The sequence below is a fragment of the Schistocerca nitens genome, chromosome 11 (assembly GCF_023898315.1).
Source record: "Schistocerca nitens isolate TAMUIC-IGC-003100 chromosome 11, iqSchNite1.1, whole genome shotgun sequence".
NCBI classification, from domain to species: Eukaryota; Metazoa; Arthropoda; class Insecta; order Orthoptera; family Acrididae; genus Schistocerca; species Schistocerca nitens.
The window spans coordinates 202,166,718-202,182,729 of NC_064624.1; the positions used below are offsets into that span (position 1 = coordinate 202,166,718).

At 41.4% G+C, this 16,012-nt stretch overlaps 1 protein-coding gene across 1 annotated transcript in view; it reads left to right on the forward strand.

The window, feature by feature from the left end:
* LOC126212785 (uncharacterized) overlaps positions 1-16,012 on the forward strand; it is a 126,356-nt gene that overhangs the window by 82,153 nt on the left and 28,191 nt on the right. The window contains exons 11-12 of the mRNA XM_049940188.1: positions 1,281-1,516; positions 1,613-1,693. Of these exons, the coding sequence (XP_049796145.1) occupies positions 1,281-1,516; positions 1,613-1,693 (317 nt within the window). The remainder of the gene's footprint in view (positions 1-1,280; positions 1,517-1,612; positions 1,694-16,012) is intronic.

Below are 16,012 nucleotides of genomic sequence, written 5' to 3' on the forward strand. Positions count from 1 at the left end.
GTGGACTAAATATAGAAAAATCCGTGCTTCTGGTACGGACAGTTGTACAGTTGTACGTGCCTCGGTCACCCGTCAGGAAACTGTCTGACTTATTTGTGAACACACCAGGTGGGAAAACCAAAAATATTATGTATCCAAAAGTACTTTAGTAAACAGATTATAAAACCGAATACATTTTTTTTCTTTCCGTGGCATCAGAACATGTGCCGGTCGATATTATTTCACGGATGAAAATGTTCCCACAAAAACTAATTATACTGTTATCACTAGTAATCTAAAAACTACACATTTAACAGTGAAATCTAGTCGAATAAAGCACGAATAAGACTTTGGAAATTTCCATTATTCACAGTACACATCTGATGTGTAGAACAGAAAAAAACGAGGAAAAAGGAATTATTTAAGGAATGGATCCGTTCCATCTGTAGCGGGACTTTGAATTTCGCCGTGTTACACTCGTTCCCTCGGATATAAATTATACCGTCACAGCTGTACGAGCGCTCGACGGCAGAGAAAATATTTATAAGAAAATGAAGGTACTAAAATTGTAACTGTTTTTGTTTTCTACCCACTTTTGTCTTTGAGAGCGGAAGCTTAACTTACTTATTAGCTAGTCTCGGTCGGATTAAGACGAAAAAACTTATTGATGTGCAGACGTATTGTGGAAGTTAATATGAAATTTGGGAGGATGGAAGCAGCAACGTAAAATACATTGCATTCAGTATCAAGACGATTTAATTTGTATACATTAGTAATTCTTGGACAATGAAATTTATTGCAAAATTTCGGAGCAGCTACGACTTTTCACGCAGAAATGAAGCAGGAGATTTTTGGAGAACAAGACCTGAAAGCCGCACGAGAGAAGACGTGTTAACACGGTAAAGGATGAACTCTTATCTACGCCATTTCCCCCTGTTAATCACATTTTGTTATTCTCTGTTCTCTTTCAAATAATTTTTGTAGTGGAAATTGGTTTAACTTTTGCTCAGTAACGCCACAAGGACCATCCCGACAATAGCTTTTCCGAATCACAAAGTCCGATAGCTTTTCTGTAATACGAAGTCCGATATGCATTTCATTCTTTCCCTTTTTCATGGTCATTAACGATTTTAAAACCCCCTTTTTATTCACCATTTCTTCCCACACTTTTAATCTTTTCTTTTCTTCTCTTCTCTTTTTCTTTTTTATTAACCACTACACATCTCACTGTCGAAGGGTGCATCTGTTTTCAAATTCTGTTTGCGATCGCAGTTCAGAAGTTTGCGGTGTAACTGTTTCAGACTGCGGCACAGACTTCGGCGCGTCACGAGGACTACCCGCGCGCGGTGGAGCGGAACGCGGCAGGCCGGATCCCCTGCCGCGGGAGTCATCGCCCGCGCCGCACGGGGGCCGCGACGGGGGAGTCTCCGCACCCGCATCTCCGTCCGGCGAGGAGACTGTAAAGCAGAAGGCGATGGCGGCTCTGCGCGAGCTCGGCGTGTGGGACCGCCGGCGCAGGGGCTGCCGGGACCAGAGTGTGGGCGTGGGCGGGGGCAGGGGGAGAGGGAGAGGCAGGGGTAGGGGTAGGGGAAGGGGCAGGGGGAGGGGGAGAGGGAGGGGCCGCGGCCGGCAGGCGCTGCGGGACGAGTGGGGGCCGCAGTTCTCTCCGGCACCGGCAGCCGCCGCGGAGTTCACCGTCGACACACCGACACTGGTGAGTTCTCGCCACACCTCTGTCTCGTCTTTTCTCACTTCCGCACTGCTGAAGCGTCTCGTATAGAAATCCCGTCCTGGCTGCAATTAACAAGGCACAAATACTCAGAGATAACTGGGAAATCCGGGAAAAACTCGGGAATTTTTTCGTGTGTGAAAAACCCCAGAATTTTTTAGAATTCTGGGAATTTTTGGTTTTCAGTTAAATTAGAGATTAACACAAAAATGAAACTATAGCTGCAAAGAAAATGCACCATTTACAAGATCAAAACACAGTGCACACGTAAGTGTCTGCCGACAGCAAAATGTGTCGGAGACTTTCGGGAGAAGAGTGAGAAATACTTCGAACGCGAACTGCTTTCGGTGAGGACGTTGTCACAGTTGTTTACATTTGTAACAGATCTTTGAAAAATATTGGAGTTTTGGTTTGACAAATGTTACTTTCGAAGCAAATTTCCTTTTATACGAGATGAATTATGTTATGTGCCAGAATGTGTTACTAATTTCTTAAATCTCAGAGAATTTGACTCTCATTCAAAACTTAACCCTTTGAGGACCAGCCACTTGAAACATTTTGGCCCCAGGAAGCCAGCCATTTGTGCCATTACTTAAAATTTCACAAGCACATTTGCGTTTGATATATCCGAAGGGCAACATGCCCTTAAAAATGACTAGGCTTTAAGGTTCATTTTTCATATTTGTTTAGTTGCTTCGTAGACTACAAATTGTGCAATAACAGTGGCAAAAAGTATAATTATCCTAAAAAAAAAGAAAAAAATGTGGGTCGAATTCTGGAGTAATTTCACACACAATTGGCTTTTCAATGGAATAGTCGAAGTGCTCTACAGGACATGTATTTGGCCAGGTAAGCCGCAAAATTTTTGGTGCACGACAGTGAAATTTGTAATTGTACTCGTTAGAAATATTCACCTGCTGCAATTGAAGCTGTGCTCTTAGGATCCTGCTCAACCACACCCTCAGGGAAAGAAGTTAATAATTTTTGACAGCCAATATTATACGTAACTATACTGTATGTAAATTAATTTAAACTATTAACTTTTCCTGTTAGTGTGTTTGCGTTACTGACCAGTGATGTTGCTATTGGCTGACTACATCACGTGTCCTTAGCTCTGAATACATGCTTTCATTATCTGCCAAAATCGCTTTGCACGAGCTACGAGGGGTGAAAGTGCGTCGCAGTCTCGATTTCAGTGTTTCGGAAGCTGTCGCACTCTACTAGATGGAATACGTGTTTATACTTTTGTGATATGAAAATATGCAGTGTACAGTGTTGCCGCACATCTGAGGTCTTTCCAAAACGCTTTGTTCGTTTGCTGGGTTTTGTTTTCTGAATTGCCAGGAAGTTCTATGGCAGTCTATAAGACCTTAAGCATTCAAAAGAATGATAATTTTTAAAATCCTGAGGGAAAGTATACTATCAGTTAACACAAAAAAATGTGTTTTCACCTGAAGTACAGATTATTTTCATGCAGAAGAAACTGCATTTTTAATGGGGAAATCTGTGAAAAATACAGGATTTTTGTTGCATTGTCTGCCAATGCAGGTACACCGTTAATTAAAATCTTGTTAAATAACTGACAAAGTTCAGATACAATTATGTCAGAAATTTTTAGACATAGACTTGATTAAAGTTACTTGCAGGACAAGGAACCCACAACATTTTTGCTAACACTATTCATTGTAGAATGTCAAAAGCGGAAACAGTACTCATCTTTCTGTTCGGTGCCATAGTTGCTGCTGGTGCTGTTGTTGTTGTTGTTTTAACTCATTGTCCTAAAAAAAATAACAGGATACGACCTTGCCGAGAGGTTTCTTGGATCTCGTAAGTGTTACTCTTCTTCTACCAGTCACCACAGTATAAACATAAACCACAGCTACATTTATATCAACTGTTCAATAAGTAATGCAACATATTTTTTTCTGAAAGCAGTTCGGTTTTATTCGGTTCAATGCGACGGCCTTCCACCACTGTACTGGGTGGGGACGTATGCCCACACGGTACCAATCTACTGGTAGACGTCGGAGCTGACATCGTGTCGCACCAATATCTTCCCCACCGTCTGTGAAGTCCTCGCTGCAGAGTGCATCCTTTATTGGGCCAAACAGAAGGTGTGAGATCCGGGCTGTAAAGTGGACGAATAGGAATAATCCGGTGAAGCTTTGTGGGCTCCTTCGGGTGCACGAACTTGTGAGGCCTTGTGTTGCCACGGATAAGGAGAAGTTTGTTTGCATTTTTGTGGCAACAAACATGTTGAATTCATTTCTCCAGTTTCCTGAAAGTAGCACAACACACTTCAGAGCTGAGGAAGGACAGAATAACCTCTTCGAAGTCCCAGTCCACTTGCACTGTGAGGTGTTTGTCATCCGTCGATCACCTCGAACGAGTGTGTCCGCACATTCTGACATTGCAGGAGTCAAAGTTGTGTGCGGCTGCACGACAGGAGGGAGACGGGACAGTTTTGTGCGACCTTCATTCTGATTACGATACGCACCTCACCCGCCAACTCACCGTGCTTTTGTATGGCTGCCCGACACGTGGGAGATTGGACAGGTTTGCACGACCCTCCTCATTATAACAGACGCCTCGCTTGATAAATTGCCGTGCTTTTGTTTGTTGTCAGCCCTCTGTACACATTCTGCAAGTACCGGTAAATATCTGCCATGCCCCGGTCTTCTGCCAAACTAAAAATCAGTGACGGCCTTATGCTGGGAAAGCACCTCTGTTACGGCAGCTGTATTGACGGCTACATATAGAACGACCACTTATTGGAACCTCGTGCAAGTGTAGGGGCTGAAGCGGGAATATTCCACGACGTCGCACGATAAATTCTGCATTTTTCACCTGAAATTGGTTGAGAAAAAGATATGTTGCATTATTTATTGAACACTCATCATGTTTATGTAGAATAAACACATCAAGATATAATTAAATGCTCATAAGTTTGATTATTAGATAGTTTTTGGAATGTTTTAGAATAAAAGATAATAAATAACGTGACATAAAAGAATACAGGTCTCCAGACACGGATATTAGTCGATACTCTCACATAAAAAACATACGTTGGTAAAGCTACAAAATATAACAGGAGTAGACGATGTACAATTCACTGTTGCTGTATTGCCATCTACAATACTTCAGTGTTACATAGGTGTAGTATCATTATAGTCTGTACAGTAAAACATAAAGAAAGATATGAATGACCTACTAGTTTGTAAGTTTGTTTATAAGTGAATAGTAAGTGCATAGAAATTAAAGTGGAAAATATTAATTAAGAGACACTCCAACTGAACCACCGTGTACTTTACAGGTCAGTAAATATGTCATTGCTCAACAGTGGCAAGAACAACTCCGACTTTAGAGATTTAAGCACAGAATATGATTTAGTGAAAACTAATGTATAGTAGCTTTCCGTAACGCCGAATTACTCTTCTTTCAGCCAATAGTATCAATATTCCACGTTCAGTGCATTGATATCTAGATAACGAGTTGCAGGGGGCGGGCAAAAATGTGGAAATAGCAAAAACACAACACATTAGCATGCCTGATATGGTGTAGGAAACTCATTGGCATTCAAAGCAGCTTCCAGTCATCTCAGAATGGATAAATACAGGTCATGTTTGGTTTTCAAGGAGATTTTATACAATTCTTTCTCCAAAATAGTGGCAAGTTCATGTAATAATGAGTAAATGGATATCACAAAGGCTCAATAATATTTAGATCTTCTGACTGGTGGTCTAGGGAAATGTGACAATTCGTCCTCGTGTTCACAAAACCAATACTAAACAATGTGAACTGTGTTAAAAATGGCTCAGTTATCTCAGAATACGGCATACAATTAGGCAACAAACACTGTACGAGGGTGATCTGAAAAGTTCTCAGAACGGAATAGGAAAAAAGTTCTCACACGTAGTGCATATGTTCCGTGAAAACTTGGAAATCCGGGAAAAACCTCAGAATTTTTTCATCCAGGAAAAAAAAATTGGGAAAAACCTGGGAATTTTTCATTGTATTGGTTTTCAGTTAAATTTTTGTACTTTTTACTGGTAAGAACTGATACTCTAACAAAGAATTTTGCTTTAGCTCATTACTGCAATATAATACTGCAGCAATAAAACATAAATGAGGAAAAAATACAGATAAAACTTACGTTGCAAAGAAAATGCACCATTTACAGCAACAAAACACAGCTCGCACACAAGCGTCTGCCAACAGCAAAATGTGTCAAAGGGGGACGAAGACTAGGGAATACATAACAACAAACTGCTTCCGATGACCGTTACGTCACAACGGTTAACATTAGGTTTGTTTGAGCAGTTGCCAGCGGGCTCGTGCACGTGCGCAGTTTAGTCGAGTACGAGCAGTAGCTTTTCCCGCTTCTGGCTACTTCGAGTGTGGCTGTTGGCTGTGTCCGAGGTAACTAGACACGAGCTGTGTCAGCAGTAGCAACAAGCAGCCAGATGCTACCCGGAAACATTTTTCTGGTGCACCCAAGCTGCCAGATTTGCGCGTGTGCCGAACAGTCTGAATTGTAGTGGGATGAGGGGTAGTCTCCACGTGAGCCGTGTTTACCCTATTTACTCGAATCTAAACCGCACCTGAAAAATGAGACTCAAAATCAAGGGAAAAAAAAAAAAAAATTCTCGAATCTAAGCCGCACCTGAAATTTGAGACTCGAAATTCAAGGGGAGAGAAAAGTTTTAGGCCGCTCCCCAAAATTGAAACAAAGTTGGTCCATTGTAATATGAGACACAATTTAGGTTGAATGAATGACAGTAGAGCTACAGTAGTTTGGTTCGAGTCGTAAGCTTAGCAGTTAAGCTTTACCAGGTAGCCATTGCTATGGGTCAGGCGCTCCGTCCGTATTTATACGGATACCCTTCCTTTTTCACGTGCCTCATCTGGTTTGAATTGATTGCTTATTTTTCTTTGATCTGATAAGTGCCGTTCTCTTTGTTATAGGTGTTTACGTCACTCGAAGCCGAAAATGCTTTACTGTACTGTGCCATGCATTGTTTGTTGCATTCTGATAATGACTGTTTACGGCCTGTCGCCGCTCGCGGCATGGCTTGCTTTTGTGCGCGCTACCACGGCTTACAATAAAAAAAAAAGAGGGGAATTGTCTCATTAGCGAAACAATGGCAAGAGACTGCTATTTGTTGTTACTTACACTGCAGCTTTCTTTGATAATGATCAACAAGAACCAATAATAGACTGTGTATGATAGAAGATGTTGTGAATGAGAGTTTAGCTAAAAATTTGCTCCGTTTGAAAATCTTTGCAGACGCCTCTTTTGTACATTACATTCTGCACAGAAATTAGAGTCAGCTTAGATTTAAAAATCTAGTCAATTGCCGTGCTTCATTTCTGAATGTATCATTATTAGGCATAAGAATAATACGAATATAAACATGCATGATACGTATATTTGTCCGCGTTTGCTGTTGTCTCACTCTAGTTTCGTAGTTTATTAGGCAGACAGGATTTAAATGAGACAGCAGCAAACACGAAAGAATACATGGCAAAATATTTATATTCATATTATTCTTATGGTGAAGAGAATACTGCATGTGATTCACAATTCATAAAAGTTCCTGTTAGCAACCATCTCTTATCACAGATAGGAAAAAATTCAGAACGTAGAGTTTGCCATATTGATAAACATCCCAAAGTCTTGCCAGTCGGATTTCCATAGTACGTTGAAATGCTGCTATATTCGAAGATGAACAATACGGAATTTGTATTTACTTCGTTGGCTCATGTATGAAAATGCAGTGGTCGAAACTCGGGGTGGAGGAAAAAAAAGCTCGTCTTCCATCTTTTTTTAATTTATTTTTGGCGCTAGTATTTTTCTTTGTGCCTGCTAAGTATGCCTGTGTAGCACTACATATATTCGACGGCAGAAGTTATTTGTGGCGGCACCTACCAACATTTTTAGAACTTCCGCGTACTTTGCAGTTTTTTGGATTACAAAAACCGGAAAAAAAGTGCGGCTTAGATTCAAGTAAATACGGTAAGTGTAGTGATTTTGTTGTTTCCTCTCGGTTTACAGCTCTCGAGAACAAAACGGATTTCTGTGGCCAGGAGCTGTAAAGAGAATTAAAATATTCACACAAGGCTAAAATATGTTGTTACTGTTTTATGATTGTATTTTATTTCCATGTTTTTGGCAGTGGGGTATTAATTGCCTCGCAGAACAATGAAGTTATTTTTGTTGATTTGCTAAAAAACATTGACTTTAATTAATCTTTTCCACAGAGGCATTCAATTTATTTGAAACACTATTGGTTAGTGTCAGTTGTTTGCAGAATTTCAAGTGCACGTTGTTATCTTCTGAGACGTATGGCTTTATGCCATAATAAAGAACTAAACATGAGATAATACAATACTGGTACTCCAAGAAAATTTGATTCTGAAAACCACATTGAAAATTTAATATCAGCTCGGGCCCTATTTCTTCGTGAGTCTGGACATACAAATGTGCTCTTTTAAGTTGAATACTTCATTTTAGCGTGGTTTATGAAATTCCGATGCTCTCGGAGTATCCTCTGTTGCCCTGTTTCGTTTATAACGTAATGTAGTATCTCTTAATCCCTATTTACATATGAACATACGGGCTACATTCGTCATCGTAGCTGTGCATGCACAGTAACGCCATTTTGTGGCGGTCACTGACAACTGCTGGAACGAATTCTGACAGGTCACAGGAAAATATTGCAATTCGTCGTTTGAAAAGCATTACTTCAAAGTGCATTTCATTATATGCAGTATGAGTTATTTTACGTGGGCGAACAAACGTGCTTTGAATTTCTTAAATCATATGATTGATTTTAATTTAAAGTTTAACACTTTGAGAACCGGCCACTTAGAAGAATTTCAAACTCAGAAGATCGGACATTTATGTTATTACTTTAAATTTTACTGGCACATTTGTGATGTATCGAAGTGTAACACACGTAAAAAAAATAAATGTTATATGTGAAAGCCTAGCTTTTCTTGTAGCTACACTATGTACATTAATTTAAACCATTAACTTTTTGTATTTGTGTGTTCACGCTACTTGACAGTGGTGTTGCTGTATGTTGACTACGTCGTGTGTCCTGTGCTCTGAATCACTACGTTTACATGCGACACATCTTCCAAAAGACAAAAACCGACTTTCGGAAGCCATTTTTTGCTCTCATGTGTACACGTTAAGGTCTGAAGTGGATTTGCTACTGCAGTTAACAACAGTGCCTGGAAAACAGCTGTTACAATTTCTGATTTTGTCAGCACAGTCGCTATTTCTCTTCAATTAGACTAGTTGTAAATAGTTAGTCCAACATTCCTGCTTATTGTTCACTGTACAAAACGCCCCTACATTCGTATTACCCAAAAATTTTTAAAAATAAGACAAAACCTGACAGCCCAAGCACATTTCAAAGCCAGTTGCGTTTACACGGGGAGCGGAAAAAGATTGCGAGATTGGAAAACTGGCAACTGGAAGGTTTCCAGAATCAATTTTGAAATGTTTACATGACCACCCAGGAGCAGTACTGGGAGATCGGTTTACGAAATCCAGTTTGGGGAGCCCTATGTAAATGCGATGAATATCTGCTATCATCGGCTGGCGAGATCTCGCGATATGAGATATGATTGGATTACAAAAGCGCCTCGCAATCTCAATTTCAATGCTTCTGAAAGTAACATTCTGTGTTTGGTGGACTTTGACTATATACTTCCGGAATACGAAAATATGCAGTGTACATGTTGGTTACCCTTAAAAATTCTTTTCAAAAAGCATTTTTTTTTTCTGGGGTTCATTTCCTAAATTGGTGGGAGGTTCTATGCCAGTGTGTAAAACCTTAACCATTCAAAGGATTGATAAGTTTTACCATCCCGAGGGAAAGTATATTGCCACTTGACACGGAAAAGTATATTTTTTAACTGGGAAAAACCTGGGAATTTTTTTTCCTTGTCTGTGTGTACACCCTGTGACATCACTGTAACATTTTTTATTTTTCAATGTAGTCTCCTGGTACATTAATGCACTTGGTCCAGCTATGTTCCAGTGTCTCGATCCCATCTCGAAAATGAGTTTCCTCCAGGCCTGCAAAATAGTTGTCAACTCTGGCTATCAATTCTTCGTTTGAAGTGAATCTTCGTCCACCGAGAAAAATTTTCAGTTTTGGGAAGAGATGGAAGTCTGACGGAGCCATACCAGGCGATTAAGGTGGGTGTGGCAACAGTTCATATCTCAGTTCGTGTAATTTTGCTGTGGCGATGGCACATGTATGGGGGTGTGCATTGTCTTGATGGAAGACGACTTTCTTCCTTGCTAAACCTGACCCTTTTTTGCGTATCTTTTGTTGCAGTTTGTCCAGGAGGTTAGCGTAGTATTCTCCAGTGGGGAGATAATGTACAAACAGAATCCCCTTTGCATCCCTGAACACTGAAGCCATGACCTTTCCCACCGAAGGAATTGTCTTTGCTTGTCCTAAAACGTCAAAATCAAGAGTTGCAGCACCCGTCTTGCAGATAATTTTTTCACTTATAATTCTTCAGTTAAAATGTGACGACATCTGGCAAGCGTGAGCAATTTCGTGCACTTTCAATTGGCAATCCTCCGTCATCATTTTGTGCACTTGTGTAATGATTTCTGGAACAGTGACACTGTAGGGATCATCATCTAAGCTCTCCTGACCAAATTTAAATTCATTTATCCACTTAGCAACAGTTGAATATGATGGAGCAGAGTCCCCCAGTGTATTCTGGAAATCGGCAAGAATGTCCTTTGCTTTCATACATTTCTTTATGAAATACTTAATCACTGCTCGAATCTCAATAATTTTTTTATATTTTTATTTTATTTTTTTTAATTTTTTCCGTCTTCGCAAAACACTACATGGGAAAAACAGAGCCACGTCACCGCCACAGCTCTCTTCCGAGAGCACTGATGTGGCACATGTTTACAGGCAACAGTCCAATGAATATCACACGAACAATTTGTTGCGCTAGTGCTGACCTCTCGAGGTGATTCCAAGAACTTTTCAAACCACTCTCTTACCACAAGGTGGACCTGATCAGCCCATTGTAGTAGTAGTAGTAGTTGTTGTTGTTGTTGTTGTTGTTGTTGTTGTTGTGGTCTTCAGTCCTGAGACTGGTTTGATGCAGCTCTCCATGCTACTCTATCCTGTGCAAGCTTCTTCATCTCCCAGTACCTACTGCAACCTACATCCTTCTGAATCTGCTTAGTGTATTCATCTCTTGGTCTCCCTCTACGATTTTTACCCTCCACACTGCCCTCCAATACTAAATTGGTGATCCCTCGATGCCTCAGAACATGTCCTACCAACCGATTCCTTCTTCTAGTCAAGTTGTGCCACAAACTCCTCTTCTCCCCAATCCTACTCAATACTTCCTCATTAGTTATATGATCTACCCATCTAATCTTCAGCATTCTTCTGTAACACCACATTTCGAAAGCTTCTATTCTCTTCTTGTCCAAACTATTTATCATCCATGTTTCACTTCCATACATGGCTACACTCCATACAAGTACTTTCAGCCCATATCGTTACATAATTTGTGGCTGTAGTGTGACCTTGCTCAGTAACCATCGGGTCCACAAATTACCACGATACGGCTGCCCAAATCGTCAACATACCTCCCACTGTCTTTCACTCTCTGGACACGAACTTGCCTAGGAGTTGGAAATAGTGCAAAACGAGACTCCTCTGTTCAAATAAGAGTTCCATTGCTCTGTAGTCGAGGTATTCCGGCTTCAACATCACATCTCCCTGTTACGGGAATTTGCATCACCGATGAGTGGGATTCCAGCTCACCCTGCAATTCGCAGTTTACTCCCTCCGTATCAGTTCGGTGCTGACACAATTCGAGAGTGCGACATTCGGTTCTGCAGTGACTTTCGCAGCTGTCGCTGTCTTATTTTTTGCCACAATCCTCTCGAGAGACTGTCCGTCACAATCACTCTGCACACACTTCCACCTGCATTGTGATGTAGCAGATGATGTTTTTCCACTTTCCCTGTAGGGGGATAAATCTTCGTACGGTGCCTCTCGAAACACCGAACACTTTGTCTACCTCGATTACAGAAGCACCGGCAATCTGCCGACGTTTGAATTCACTTAGGTGTGACACGACGCTATCGCAACTACACGGGACACTGTTCTTACCACGACTTACACTTAAAATGTATTGAGAACACTGCACGTGCTGTTCGTGTTCAAATACAACAGCATAACCTGCAGGCTTAGCTAGGATATGCATTTGTATTGCAGTGTGCATTTCTCACAGTGTTTCTGTATTTTTGTCTAACCGATATACATCAGAGGAGCTGTGAAGCTGGAGTTACTCCTGTGGGCAACTTGAAATTCAATCTGAAAGAATACGTATTCACCATGTAGCAGATGTACAGGGTGTTACAAAAAGGTACGGCCAAACTTTCAGGAAACGTTCCTCACACACAAATAAAGAAAAGATGTTATGTGGACATGTGTCCGGAAACGCTTAATTTCCATGTTAGAGCTCATTTTAGTTTCCTCAGTATGTACTGTACTTCCTCGATTCACCACCAGTCGGCCCAATTGAAGGAAGGTAATGTTGACTTTGGTGCTTGTGTTGACATGCGACTCATTGCTCTACAGTACTAGCATCGAGCACATCAGTACGTAGCATCAACAGGTTAGTGTTCATCACAAACGTGGTTTTGCAGTCAGTGCAATGTTTACAAATGCGGAGTTGGCAGATGCCCATTTGATGTACGGATTAGCACGGAGCAATAGCCGTGGCGCGGTACGTTTGTATCGAGACAGATTTCCAGAACGAAGGTGTCCCGACAGGAAGACGTTCGAAGCACTTGATCGGCGACTTAGGGAGCACAGAACATTCTAACCTGTGACTCGCGACTGGGCAAGACCTAGAACGACGAGCACATCTGCAATGGACGAGGCAATTCTTCGTGCAGTTGACGATAACCCTAACGTCAGCGTCAGAGAAGTTGGTGTGTACAAGGTAACGTTGACCACGTCACTGTATGGAGTGTGCTACGGGAGAACCAGTTGTTTCCGTACCGTGTACAGCGTGTGCAGGCACTATCAGCAGCTGATTGGCCTCCACGGGTACACTTCTGCGAATGGTTCATCCGACATTGTGTCAATCCTCATTTCAGTGCCATTGTTCTCTTTACGGATGAGGCTTCATTCCGACGTGATCAAATTGTAAATTTTCACAATCAACATGTGTGGGCTGACGAGAATCCGCACACAAGTGTGCAATCACCTCATCGACACAGATTTTCAGTGAACGTTTGGGCAGGCATTGTTGGTGATGTCTCGATTGGGCCCCACATTTTTCCACTTACGCTCAATGGAGCACGTTATCACGATTTCATACGGGATACTCTACCTGTGCTGCTAGGACATGTGCCTTTACAAGTACGACACAACATGTGGTTCATGCACGATGGAGCTCCTGCACATTTCAGTCGAAGTGTTCGTACGCTTCTCGACAACAGATTCGGTGACCAACGGATTGGTAGAGGCGGAACAATTCCGCGGCCTCCACACTCTCCTGACCTCAACCCTCTTGACTTTCATTTATGGAGGCATTTGAAAGCTCTCGTCTACGCAACCCCAGTACCAAATGTAGAGACTCTTCGTGCTCGTATTGTGGACGGCTGTGATACAATACGCCATTCTCCAGGGCTGCATCAGCGCATCAGGGATTCCGTGCGACGGAGGGTGGATGCAGGTATCCTCGCTAACGGAGGACATTTTGAACATTTCCTGTAACAAAGTGTTTGAAGTCACGCTGGTACGTTCTGTTGCTGTGTGTTTCTATTCCACGATTAATGTGATTTGAAGAGAAGTAATAAAATGAGCTCTAACATGGAAATTAAGCGTTTCTGGACACATGTCCACATAACATATTTTCTTTCTTTGTGTGTGAGGAATGTTACTTGAAAGTTTGGCCGTACCTGTTTGTAACACCGTGTAGAAGGTGAAAGAAACCAAAGCTACCTGCATTCGGAAGTGTCGTATCTCTTCCTGCCGTTGAACTACAGGCGGACCATTACGGTACAGATTGTCTTTGATAATTTTGTAAAGTTTGGTCTTACTTCACAATGTTCTAAAAGCAAAGTTGCAACACCCTCCAACCGAGCTGCCCACTGTTCGCGTGAATTTTGTTACGGCAGTTCGTGTCGAAGTCTGCTTCCTGTCTTTCTACGGAGCCGTCGTAACATTCACATGCCGGTGCTGCGTGAGCCTGGACGTTGTGGAAATTTAAGTCTACCGGCATTTGGTTTATCTGGGCTAAATTCTTGAGTATGACACATAACAGCTTGTGCGAAATGATTCAGAGGTATGTAGCAGCATAAGATTTGTGCAGTCATTTTAGTTTGAACTGTGCCATTTTGGCATCTAGCTGTAGCAGTTGTCATCAGAGTTCCTAAGCCTGTTGCAAAATTGCTAATGCTCAGTGTATGGGAGCTCAGTATTAGAGTGTACAGTAAATTCTGATAAAATCTATGATCTAAAACTCTCACAGATTGCTATACGGATTCCAACTTAAACGAGATGAACAGCTCCGTTTTCGACACGTATCACTCTTCTTCTTATTTGTCACCATTATCGTTGTCTTGCTTCCTCCACAGACTTGCAACAACTCTGAATTCTGACTTAAGAACAGCAGCTAAAAAGGTTTCACGATGATCTCTGCAGTTTGTTTTGGCTAGTATCGGCCTCTTCAGTTTATCACAAGAGGGTATCAGTAAGTTCAATTTATCATGTTTGTGCACAAACTGAAGACAGAACTATTAGATTTACTTTTGGAGTAGATACAACATAAATAACAAATATGCTGTAACATAAAAAAACATGATTGTGAGGTTTTTTTGTTTATACTTTCTAACTAAAACATAGAATGAAAGAATATTTCAAAATAATTATTTAACTTTAGAAAATCAGTTTTCAAAATCTTAAATTGTCATGATCTGAATGATTATTAGAGACCTGAAAAAATTCAGATTTTGCAATAAATGTAAATATGAAGTTGAATTCTGCATCAGAATCTCAAAAAGCAAAATTATCCAATGAATGCATAGCAAATAATATCACGATAAAATCGCAGATAGTTTGAAGTAGCTTTATTTTCTGTGTATAAATATAAAAAATATGACCAAGTTTCGGTTACTGGCATTGCATATCAGTTTGGAAAAGAATACAGTTAAGAACTCATTTGCGAAACAAAAAGTGCGCGAGCCACTGATGTATCTGTATGCTCATTGCTTTAGTGTTGCATCAGTTGTGGGGAGTTGAATGGTTTCTGTGAACTCAGCCAAACTTGTACATTTATCTGCTAGCCACAGTTAAAAAGTTGATATCACGCAGACACTTTTAACGTGGCAGTTTTAGGTGACGAGCGTTTCGAACTGTCGCACGAAGTGCCCGTAGAGGTCGGGCGTGAACTACACCATTTACGACACCGCCAATCTCTACAATCGGTGGTGGAGGAGCCGTTATGAATGTTTTGTGTTACCTGTGGCTCGTCGTTTCTCCTTTGTATTTTGAAACGACCAAAGAGACTAATACTGGGTCGTCACGAAGTTCGATTACGATCTTCACGACACCGGAATGGGTCAGCAGTTGCTACGACTGTGTGTCAGTTGTACTTTTGTAGAGGCGGTGTAGGCTGGATGCCCTGTGACACACAGGCACGCCTCGTTTCCTCGCACCTCCCCTCTCCCACCTGTCTCTCGTAATCCTAGTTTGCTTACACTCTTAGCCGACTGCCAGTCTATAGCGTACACTTTCTGCACTATAGCAACTGAGAAACAAAAACTACATATTTCGGCCACACGGAAAGTCCTCACATAATGGTGGAATACAGTTGTTTTGGTCCTACTTCTATCTGTAGCATTGTCAGCAGTGGGTCGGATGGCTACGAATACCCAAAAAAGGTCAAAATCAATATTCTGCCGATGCTGTAATTACTAAATTGGGTGGGAACAGAAAAATAACGTCAAGAGACGCCTTAAGCAGTGAAGAACTTTGTTTACTGGTGGGAAAGTGATGCTTCTTCTCAACAGAAAGAGTCATCTGTTGGAAGCTTAAATAGAGCCAGAAGAAGAAAATGAGCAAAGACCATTTCGGAAGGAAAAAACTTTTGAACCTTTTTGCAAAAGCAAATTTCAGTCATAGAAGTTCCCAAATCGCCAATTCTTTTAACAGTGAATTTCGAAGCCCTGGCCGGCCGGAGTGGCCGTGTGGTTCTAGGCGCTACAGTCTGGAACCGAGTGAC